This window comes from Gymnoscopelus microlampas (genome assembly GCF_963454915.1).
Source record: "Gymnoscopelus microlampas genome assembly, chromosome: 6".
Taxonomy (NCBI): domain Eukaryota; kingdom Metazoa; phylum Chordata; class Actinopteri; order Myctophiformes; family Myctophidae; genus Gymnoscopelus; species Gymnoscopelus microlampas.
In genome coordinates, this window is record NC_139943.1 from 29,476,858 (window position 1) to 29,489,148 (window position 12,291).

Consider the following 12,291-nt stretch of genomic DNA (forward strand, 5'->3'; position numbering starts at 1 on the left):
ACCTAGTTGCTTATTACTCTCGCAATATCTGGCAACACTGCTCTGTGGTGCCGAAGCTACGCATATCATCATGGCTGCAGGGGTCGAAAGAAGGTCTAAAAAACATAGACATACGGTGTAATAACAACATTCATCTACGTTCAGACAGGCATTCACAGTGTTTACGTTGATAACTGTCTCACATCATGTGTGATTAGTGTGAATAACGTCCTCGTATGGCCTAGTATAGCTATAGTTGGTAATCCAGGGCAATGGGGGGGGAAACAAAGTTTATTTATGTGCAGAATGATCAACAATGTCCCTTATTGTTTATGATGAAAGCAGCACCACAGTGTTAACATGTGACATTCCTCTGTTTTCACATGCACTTGGTTGGTTTACGTGGCCCTTATTATGTTTTTAAAAGGCCTATAATTACATAGACTGTTGCTGAAAAAGCATTTAACTTAGTGCTCTAATGCATGTTGATATGATACGGCAAACTTAACTATAACAATACAATATAGCCTACATTTGTGGGCAAAAGTCCCAAGTTAAGGTCATTTACTCACAAACCCTTTGTGGTTAGGGCCATGAAGTTATTGGGTCAAAGCAGGGGGGCACGTTCCACCTGTTTTTACTGTCTGCTACCTGAGGTGACAGTAACAACGCCCCAGGGGTGACACCTCTTCAGAATCACCTCAGTGAAGGTTAGTGGATGGATGGAAGCCCATTCGTCCATGGAGTCCTGTGCAGGAGGAGCATCATAAAGTGACCTGCCACTTGTCTTGCGTAGGCTATTTATGAGATTATGGAAATGATGATTTGTTGAGTCAGGGTCAGGGAGGTCGTGCAAACCCAAACACGGACCACGACCAATAGGTTTGGCATATACTGCATAACTGGAAATCTATTGTATAGTTCATATTCCAATGCTGGAATAAGTTGTATTACATATTTATATGAAGGCTACTAACAATCATGCTGCTGATCAGAAAATGAACTGATATTAAAACCTTGGTGTAGGCTGGTTGGAGGAGCTTTACCGAGGTTAGAAGACGTGGTGGGGGTGTCTGACACATTTCCCCCCGTCGTTCTGGTCTTAAACCAGTTTTAGTACACGTCGGTCCAGAAGTAAAGAAACAAACCGGTTAAAGGGGTAGTTCACCCAATAAATTACTTATTTTCTGTCAATTACACACCCCATGAAGCATTGAATTCTCGAATTCATGCTCCCTACATTTTTTGGGTGAACTACTCCTTTAAATGGCATACTCTGATCTTACAAAAAAAACACCTCCCATATAAACACTATGTTGTGTGAAACCGCCATGGGGCATCATTGCGACACCAGTTGTTTATTTGGTGAATGAATCAGAATGCATCGTCGCCGGTAGATCAGAGTTTTTTGCCCCGGCACACCGCTGCGACCTTTCCCCTAGTTTCCAGCAGCACAGGCGGATCATGTGATGCTATGGAACCGGCTGCATGGGGGAAGGGAATAGGGAAAGGCACCGGCTGCCTGCTGAAAAGGCACCTCAATGCCCTCGCTGCTCATTTAACTCTGCAGAGGGTAGCGGTAGCCTACCAATTAAACGGAACCAAATGGACCAGGGGGGGTCATCGCCATGCTGGCTTGTGGTGGACTTTTTTTTTGCCATGGACATACAAAATGAGTAGACAAACACATACAATGACCATTACAGATCTGTAACTTATGGGAATCCTTGAAAAGAGGACTCATAATGTGCCGTACATAGTGTCATAGTAAATAAGTGTCATACATATTGAAGAAAACCTGGAGACTGATATTCAGTAATTGGGTGTTATGGTCAAAATAAGAACATTATAATGGTGTGTAAGAAACAAAAAAAATCTAAAATCTGCCACGGACACATTTGTCCATGTACGGACTACGGACATATAGACGACCCCTGAAATGGACCCGTCAAGCCTTATGGGTCCATTTGGTTCAATTTGGTACCATCAGAGTTACATGCTGATGATGGGGCGAAACCATTGCAGAGAGATGCTGTATTGACCTAAAGGAGAATGCACATCCAAGTGGTAATACTGAGTAATTGCTGAGTAATTACTCTCTATGGTTGAGGTGGAGGAGAAGCATGCAGGCCAGGGTCAGGAGAGTGCATTGGGTTAGTGTGACCAGTGTGTGTGGGATTGCAAATAGACATACAACAGCTTTGTTGGATATTTATCTGTGTCTTCTGTTTATCATCTACAGAGTAATAATATGGGCATATAGGGGGGAAAGCCCATAGCACTGCACTGGCCTATAGTGGCACATACATAAGTAGAAAACCTCCTAAAATACTATAGATCTTTCTCTCTGTCTGTTGAGTTGACCTCTGCTATCTCAGGCCTTGGGCAATATCAGAAGAACCTTCGACTTAAAGGCATAGTATGTAACTTTGCCCAGTGTTTACATACCAAAACAATAACTCATTGTTTTACCTCTATTCCAGCAGGCATCAGCCACTGGAGTAGTGTGGTGGTGTTTACCTGCAGAAACACACTGCCGCCTCGCTGTATTTTGATGTTTTCATTGTTCATTGTTTCATTGTTGTTTATGGGGGTGTTTTTTTGGTTTACCAAAACAAAATACAAAAAACATATATTCATTGTGTTGTGTTTACTGTTAACACAGCTAAGCTTGTAAATCTGCCATTTTCACTCTTTTTTTCTTTTTTAATAAGCGGTCTTTAATCGTAATCGAGGCAAAGGTTTGAAATCATTGGGATAGTGTGTGTGTGTGTGTGTGTGTGTGTGTGTGTGTGTGTGTGTGTGTGTGTGTGTGTGTGTGTGTGTGTGTGTGTGTGTGTGTGTGTGTGTGTGTGTGTGTGTGTGTGTGTGTGTGTGTGTGTGTGTGTGTGTGTGTGTGTGTGTTTGTTTGCCTGCGTGTGTGTGCCTGTACTGTATAGCATTTTACAAACTAAGAATAATCAAAACAGAACATTGTAGGAAGGCCTGAATGGTTAGCATAATTGTACCCTGACCAGGCATGTAGCCTGGTCAGTTCAGATATACAGTCTATGGTTCAGATATGGCATATACACACGCACACGCACGCACGCACGCACACACGCAAGCGCACGCACGCACATACAGTCGAGTTGACGGAAATACTAGCGGACCTAGTATGGAGCTCTGGGGGACCCCGGTCAACTAGTCTTATTGGGTTTAAGTGGTGAATTAGATGTTGAATTATTCAGACATGGACATCATAAAGTACTGTGGTGGACAGAATTCATATAAGAGTCATTGCGGTATTGATTATATTTAACCCATTAAGACAAGGAAAAGCATCTGTGTCATTTCTTTGGCTATTAAAACAAGACCAGGAGACCTGGTTCTGCCAGACCCAGAATAACCGACGTCCCTTTTATGCCCATGTATGGACGAAACGGGGACGAAATTCTGTGTCTTTTATGCCCATGTATGGACGAAATGGACCGAGGTCCCTTTTATGCCCATGTATAGACGAAAGAGGGACAAAGCCTCATGTAGGCCGACCCCTTGGGTCTGGCAAAAATACCAGATATACAAGCTCATAGCGTAGCACTCCGAGCTTGTAGATCTGCTATTTTTGAAAAATTCTCAAAATATTTTGTTCCAGGAATCCCCCAGAAGCAAAGATTTGAGTAATCTTAAAGTCTTAATGGCTTAATGTACTTGTCAATTCTAAGTTGGGTAGTGAAGATGCAGATTGCCACCCTCTCTCCAGGGGAGTGAGATCATCACCTGTTCTTCCGTATGTGGCAGTACACAAACCCCTAAAAAAGGTTACAGCAGCTGATTCACACCACCTACTGTATTTCTATGTATACTGTATACTTGTATAGCTAGTAAAACAACCCTGTCAGGAGGAGGAGGAGGACTGGCCAGCTGTTCTTGTCTGACTCTGAGAACACAGTTCTCTGTGTATAACATTTGTATTGGGAATCTCTCGGCCAAGAGGTCTCTCTATATCTGAGATGAAGTTTGAAAAGATAGAGATCAATTACTGACATGCAGAACTTCTTAGTAACTTTTGAGACTTCGATTTAGAGTATCGGGCATCTTTTAAAAAAAAATCAAGAAAACACAAAATTCCAGATGGTTTTATTTTCATTTGCCAAGTTCATTATTTACCTGGTATCCTATAATCTGAGTTCCCTGTATAGTTTTGTGCAGATTGTTATTCGATAGCGTATTGTTTAGACTCATGCCAGGTTCATTGTTTACCTGGTATCCTATAGTTTCACTGTGTAGATTTTCTTCTTCTTTTTTGGTGCGGCAAACTACACAGTAGCCTACATAGGCATGACCCCTTTAGACTTTGCCCTTGACTAACACCTGTAGACTGAATGAGGGGCTTTCCAGAGGTATGTGCTAAACCAGTGGTTCTCGACCTGTGGGTTGGGACCCCAGGCGGGTCCCCACATGATTTCTGGGGGGTCCCCAGATGACAATGAAGTGACAATTGACTTTTAAGACCTTTTTAACATCTCGAAAAAGAAAAGACCATTACTGCATCAAAATTAATCAACAGACTTACTATACAAACTGGCCAAACATTGGCCAAATTGTCAAATAATATAAGATATAAAATAGAATTGAAAATAGCCGAACTACAAGCTCACAACGCGAGCTTGTAGATCTGCTATTTTCACAGTATTTATCTGTGGAACCGAGTCAAACTAAATGTAATGCCTCAACTCAAAGATGATTATTTTGGAGGGTCCCCAGTTCAAATAAGATTATTTTGAGGGGTCGCGGGCTGAAAAGGTTGAGAACCACTGAGCTAAACGACTATTTCCTATCAGTCTCACACACCCACAGTGAAAAGAAAGTTATACGTTGTAGGCTCTGGAACACACATCTATTGTTTCTATTTTAGTGTAAGTACACAATAAGCTAGATTCAGCTAATTGACTAGAGATGTTTACCCGTGTCAATTACGGGTAGTAGGACATAAGGCTGGGCAATACATCGATATTATATGATCGATATCATGATATGAGACTACATATTGTCTGTGATTTTGGATATCATAATATTGTGATATGGCATAAGTGCTACAATAAAGTCAGAACATTTTCAGAACTTACCTGACTGTTCAATCTCTATTATTTGCCTTTACCCTCTTAGTTATTATATAGGCATATTGATTATTATTTATTTAAAAGAGGTAATTGTGTAAATATTTTATGAAAGCACCCCCACGATATAATCACAATATTGATATCTAGGTATTTGATCAAAAATATTGTGATATTAGATTTTTTCCATATTGACCAGCCCTAGTAAGATGCGCATCCTGATACATACACACAGTACAGTACATACAGTCATATGTTGATACCGCGTTGGCCATTGGGATCGTAGGTCAACATCGCTGCCATATATTGGTAGCCATAACTGCAAGAAATGTGCCTGTGTCATCAAGGAGACATTTTATAAACATTACTGTCACTATCTAAGATGGTATTTTGGTATGAAAACCCTATTTTTTAAATCTAACCAAGTTGATCATTCATAGCATAACTACATGTGTCTTGCATTTGTAACAAACCAAGACGCTTGAAAATCGGTTGGGAATTCAGCCAGTTATGGTGATTTTAATTGTGGACTCGGAGAGACCTTCCGATTCAATAGACATACTGTACTTGGGGCATAGCATGCATTAGGAGGTGCGGCTTCCCATATATGGTGGCTGCGTCATTGACACAGTTCAACAGCAGTGACACAGTAATTATATACACAGTCTCCACGTGTATCTGTGGGCCCTGGAATAGACCTAATAGTGTCTGAGACGATGGCCTTTTGGCCTTTTAACTCCTTGTAGTGTTGTAACCCTCCTGCTTTCAAATCCAATCACATTATTGCTCGCTCAGATGCTCAGCCCTAGATTACATCATGGAATTGAGTTAGCTGTCGTTGTAGTTGTTGAATCCTAGCGGCTTTGATTTCGAGGAACAGGAGCTGAGAGATGGATATGAGTGTTCTGCCCATGTACAATTCATTTGTCATTTCTCATATTCCCACAGCTCGCCTACATACTCTGTGTGACCTGCACTCGCAATGGCAGCGATCATTCGTGAGAGAAAAAGTCACCGGATGTCGTTCATTTCCAAAGAGCACGGCAACGAGGAGACAGAGGGTGAAATTTCGCCTTTGACTTTTTGCAAACAAGCAGCGACACTGGTGGCTAATCAGAGGGTAGATGTGCTCATATGGCGTTCTGCTGCTGCTGCAAAAAATATTTCACTGTCAGTCACAAAATAGAGGGCAATCCATCTACAGTATATGTTATGTTTGTCAACCATATGGAGGAAACATGGGGACAATGAACCTTTCCCGTCTTATTTGACATGTCCGTCCATTTACAGGGAAATAAATAAAGGGAATGAGACAGAATTCAGAGTTTGTTGAACCCCCTGAGAAGTTTAATTTAATAAATTAATGTAGCTGTTAATCGCTGTTTGAAAGTTTCTTCCGGGTTGAATGGTAATGGACAGACAACAACGTTCACAGGCAAAGAGTTAAACGTTTCATCATGCATACGAGAGAGACAAGTTACTCAGCGACTTGGTGACATACAAAGTCTTGGGGGCGGCCATAGCTTGGTAATCAGAAGGTCACCTGGTCTATGTGTTGTTGTAAGTGTCCCTGAGTAGGACACTTACATCCCTAACTGCTCCAATGAGGAGACAGAACTCACACAGGATACAGGATAAACAAGTGAAATTGGAAGTGATGACACAAAGAAATGAGCAGACACAATTGGAACTGGTACACTATAAAACTGAAGCTGATAAATGGGTACTCTCTCCTGATTGGATGCAGTTGGCAACCCACCTGAAAACGTATTCCCCCCACCTCGAGCTCTCATCATAAACCATCTGATTAGCTGATGTAAGTGCAGGGTAACACAGAAACACATGGCATCCTGACATCAGGAAGGGAAATCCAAATGATTTGACCTGGCTGTGTTAACTCTATCTCCTGAATTTGACAATCGTGAACGTTGCACAGCAAGAGCTGCATGTTTGCTGGGTACAATGGTACATGTGAGGCATTGAATAGATGAGTTGGTAGTAGGATGGAAGCTTATGTTGTTAATTCATCATTTGTACTTTTTATTAACCACATTAATGGTATTATGTTTTTATTAAAAAAAAAGAAATGAGAAGAAAGAAAAATATTATTGAAATGCAAACATCTCATCTATTGGGGGATCTATACTTGATCCCCTCCATTTCCCCCTCTACACCAAATATCTTCGGCAAAAATTGCAGATTTACAAGCTCACTGGTATTTTTTGCTATTCATCGTATGAGGAAGTATACTGGCAGTGGTTCTCTAAATGCGGTCCGGAGATTAATTGTTATCTTGTGATCCGGTACCAACCACGATGCACCTGTCAATGTGTGTGTCCCATCCATAGCCTATATACGTTCATTGAAGTTGACATGTTTTTCAAAAATACTTTATTCATAACTAAAATACAAGGACACAGCCTGAGTCTGACTCGAGTTTTAGGGTCACAATCATTCCATCTCCAGGAGACTGTAGTTTAGAATATATCCTATAGCCCGAAGGGACAGCCATGGGTTTTATTGGTTGTTGTTGGTTGTCAGGGCGATATCACAACTAATCGATGGACGGGCTCTGCCTGGCCTCGTCCACAGCAGGTTGTGGTGACAGCGTGGTGTGTCAATATAATATGAAAACAAATCAATTGACCAAAACCCAAACACTATTTTTAGAAGTGAGGGGAACGCCGCTCCCCATCCACTTACACCCCTGGTTAGTCACCAGCCTGTATACTGTACTGTACTTTGCTCCGCTAACGTCCATGTGTTTCGTGCCCCCTCCCCCAGTGACCCAGTGCAGCAGCAGCCACCATGGCAGAAGCTCACCAGGCGGTGGCTTTCCAGTTCTCCGTCACCCCCGATGGCATCGACGTACAGCTGTGCCACGAGGCCCTGCGGCAGATCTACCTCTCCGGTCTCCACTCCTGGAAAAAGAGGTTCATTCGCTTCAAGGTGAGAAGAAGAGCCACTAGGCGTGAGAGTGAAGACCTCAGAGCTTTGCTGCAACAACAGACTTCTCACTTAAAGCACAATTTAAACCGTGGGAGAGGGTTTGGGTTGTGTAGTTACCTTGCCATGATGTAACTCCAAATATTGGCGAGATAACATCAGCAGTTGCTCCGTAGATTAAAAATGGATGATTCAGTATTCTCCCCATTGAGTTACATTGCACGGTGAAACAGTTGTCAAAGTCACACATAGTAGTATAAATGAACACAAATAACCATTAATTTCCCCCTGTACTGTTTACAATTAGTAGTAAGTAAGATGTTTTACATGCATCTTATATTGTCTCTGTCGGTATGTCCAAAACTGGTTACTTCGCGCCGCGTTGCGAGCTTGCAGATCTGCTACTTTTGATGCTTTCGTGTGACGCTGTAGTATGAGATAAGAGGTTTCTGACCGATAGCGACGATATGTTTCTTACATGCTCAATAACAAACATTCTCGGTCAAGGAAGCATACTGTACCTTTGGGATCTTCTTCCTAATTAAAATTGTAAAATCAAAGTTAAAAAATGTTTCCACAACAAACACTGAACTGGGTTAGTAACTGCATACATTGGCAGAATCCAGTTTGTTCGCATTCATTTGTGTGCTAGAATTGGGCCTTTCAGATCTGTTTCATCATGGCAAGGGACTGATGGGTTTCTCAATGCTGTTGAGAAATGTGTTTCTTTCTTTATTGACTGGGGTCATGATGTGGAGATACAGTACGTTATGTCTGCCTGTTTGGATCAAATAAATCCATCAACTGCCACACAGAGGAAGCTCAGGCATCTAGTGAACGCACACCCACATGACATGACTCACGCGCGACGCGACGGTAACCTTCCTGTCTGTTCTTTGTGTTCTAGCCTTTGGCCTATTTATCTCATCTGTTTACACACACACACAGACACGCTGAATCATCCCGACCCTCTGACATGCTAACGTTTTCACATACAACGACCCTGTGGCTGTTTATCTGATTGATAACCCCTGACTCACAGGTAGCAGCATTATGATCCACAAAACTGCTTTTATCGTCGCTGTCGGGTGGGAACATTGTACGTGCATTACGTATTATGTTATGAAAATATATTATTGTTAATTTATAAATTGATTATTTTGATAACCCTTTATACTTGAGTGAAACAGACCTGAGTTGGCTCTGTATTTGGTCTGCTCTTGTTTTCTCCCATACCAAATCTCAGAAATAGCCGATCTACAAGCTCGTATCAGCTAATTCTGGGCGAATCATCTCCCCAGAAACACAGAGTAAAATGACCACAAACAAGTTTGAAAGTGAAATGTTGAGGTACTTTTACTTTACATGAGCATTTCCATTTTTCGATAATTCATACTTGTACTCAACTACCATCTCAGGGGCTAATATTGTACTTTTTACTTGTTGGGGGTTCAAGTGGTTAACTGTTGCACGACCCCTAAACCATGTGTTGTTTTTCTGTTCCACAGAATGGGGTAATGACTGGCGTTTACCCGGGCAGCCCTGGCGGGTTCATGGTGGTGGTGGTGTCCTACATGTCCTACAATAAATATAACCTGCTGGATCCCTCTCTGGGAATGTTTGCCAAGCTGGGCCGACACATACCTGTTGGGTAAGGCTGCTGATAAGACAAGCCCGGCACTGGTGACCCGGTTGCCACTATACATTCTGTTTTGTCTGTGCTAATAAGGTAGGGGTCTGGATCAGTAAAAGGCCCCTAGTTAAGTGGTTCTCTAATTTGGGTCCGGGGTCCTTGAGTGGGTAACAGGGAGTCCCCAACAAAATTCTTTAATATAGCATCCAAAATCAGTTTTAAGACACAGTCGCAATGTTTTTGCGACAGTGGCAACGAAAAACTCCTTAACTGGAAGAAACGTCAGGCATACCCAGTATCTAGGGTATGCCGCCATCTGCCTCGACCGTGGAGGGGGAAAGACAGATAAGAGAGAGATACTATACAAGCAGTAGCAACAATAGCAGCAACAACAATAACACTTTCACAGCAATAACAGTAAGTAGTAGCAACAGCAGTACTAAGAGCTATCACAGCAATAACAATAATAGCAGGTATAAAAGTAGTATACGGTAATATAATTCTGGCTTCTTATAAGGCACAATGAGCTCTTTAAGATACACTGGAGCTTTCTAGGTGAGGAGAATTTAAAATTCTATTCTGTATATAACCTGGAGCCAGTGCAGAGAGGCTAATGAAGGAGAGATGTGATCTCTTTTTCTAGTTCCTGCAGTACACGCATAGCAGCATTCTGGACCAGCTGGACAGTCTTTAGAGACTTATCAGGCCAGCCTGATAATAACGAGTTACAATAATCCAGCCTACAGTCGATGTAACGAATGTATCTTTTGGGGCTCAAGCTGGAAAAGCTTGGGGGAAACCCTGCTTCTTTACTCTTTGCTGGTTCATTTTGTTTATGTTAATATTGTATAATGTTTTCACTTGTACTGTACACGCGTACTGTACATGATTTCTGTGTTTCTTATCAGTGGTGTAGTGTATAATCCTTTAGGTCAAGGGCACTGTTTATGAAAGCATTGTTATGAATATACACCCTCAGGCATTTCATTGTAGTTAACGTTGTGAGGTCAATGTTCCACCTGATAGTATTTTGGTTTGGCTTTAGAGATTAGTTTATTGCTGCGTGTCAGGCCTATAAAACACATCACCAAGGCTTGCGTGGGCACACAGAGTATCATAAGTTTGATTAGTCATTACTTAACATCAAAAAGGAGTTTATTCCACTCTAGATAAATCACTATCTTTGTGACATAATTATTATATGATTACTTCCTCCTCTTTGAACTGCAAGATAGACACACACACACACACACACACACACACACACACACACACACACACACACACACACACACACACACACACACACACACAGATTGTGCTTGGACTGACCAAGTTTTCTTTTAACGCAATGCTATTTTTGAAAAAGGGTTTAAGTGAAAGTGGTTAAGTGGGTTTTACGAATATTTAACCAATGCAAAGTATTACCAGGAGTGACTAAATAACTACAATAGAGCACATTTCAATTTTCTGAAAAGTAACAGTTTTGGACATACAAGGTTTGCACCTGACATTGATGATAAGTGGGCTTAAGTGGTTATAAGCAATGTTTGCGAACTCCGACCCTGTCCATGACATTTTTCTCCTTCCCTCTTTTCTCCATCCATCTTCTGTCGACTCCAGGCGCTACATGTCCACAGACACCCAGAAGATAGTGGGTGGGGTGCTGGTGGGCACTGGTCTGTGGGTCACCATCATCTTCATCATGAGGAACGCCCTCAAGTCCCTGCTGTCGTGGCACGGCTGGATGTACGCCCGCCACGGCTCTGTGTCCTTTTCCACAAAACTCTGGATGGTGAGACAAGGACCTGGGGAGTACGCGGGTTAGACCTGGGGTTTTTCAAACCGTTTCATGTCACAGACCCCCAAATGGAATTCCATTAGACCATGGACCCTCCCCATTTCAATTGTTTCTGTCCTAGCGACCATTGAAATGGAAACAATATTATTTTTGGCAAATCTGTGTTATGTTGTTCTGTCTAACATTGATCTTGTGAAGCACAATTCTTGTTAATGGCTTAGTATTTTTAAAAGATTGCTACTTTCATTTGTCGGCACACTAGGATATGCACACAAGTTGCCAGTCTGTATAGGGCGACTTCACCACTGAGCACTTTACTACTGATTTGCCTGACTGTGTTCATAAACTGCACACATATACTTACTATTGATAGCTAAAGATGAGGCCACACAGCTTTTACACTCTGTCTTGATTTGGAGTGTAGCCTAAAGGTTGTTACACACCGGGGCGATTTTTTCGTGCGAATAATGCGTTTTTTTTTAAAACCTTATAAAGTCAATGGCTCCGTACATGGAGCGAAAAAGCGAAAAAGCGAAGCGAAAAAGCGTCTTTTAATTATTCGGAACGAGTCCGAATTTTGCGTATATTCGCTATTTTCGCCGGTTCGCCCCGGTGTGTAACAACCTTAATCATTCCAGATGAAATTAATTATACTGTAATTAAACTACTCATCATTTGGCTGGGGGTAACTGGACCCCACTTTGAAAACCTCTGGCTTAGACCATTATCAGTGAAGCATTTATGCCCACTAGAATAGCATTTATAGCATCGTAGCATCACGTCATACAGTCTCTGGCCCCACCAATATTTCAGTTATTGGGCACGATACTCTC

General features: G+C 41.9%; 1 protein-coding gene across 3 annotated transcripts in view; it reads left to right on the forward strand.

Annotated features, from left to right (window-relative positions):
• The window catches only part of cpt1ab (carnitine palmitoyltransferase 1Ab (liver)), a 39,084-nt gene that overhangs the window by 664 nt on the left and 26,129 nt on the right, over positions 1 to 12,291 (forward strand). For 2 of the 3 annotated variants that reach the window (XM_084060132.1, XM_084060133.1), the window contains exons 2-4: positions 7,863 to 8,027; positions 9,533 to 9,675; positions 11,281 to 11,452. In XM_084060132.1, coding sequence (XP_083916258.1) covers positions 7,887 to 8,027; positions 9,533 to 9,675; positions 11,281 to 11,452 — 456 coding nt within the window. In that variant the 5' untranslated portion in view covers positions 7,863 to 7,886. Of the gene's footprint in view, positions 1 to 7,862; positions 8,028 to 8,756; positions 9,375 to 9,532; positions 9,676 to 11,280; positions 11,453 to 12,291 lie in introns of those variants that run through there. The other variant, XM_084060134.1, reaches the window with a different exon arrangement.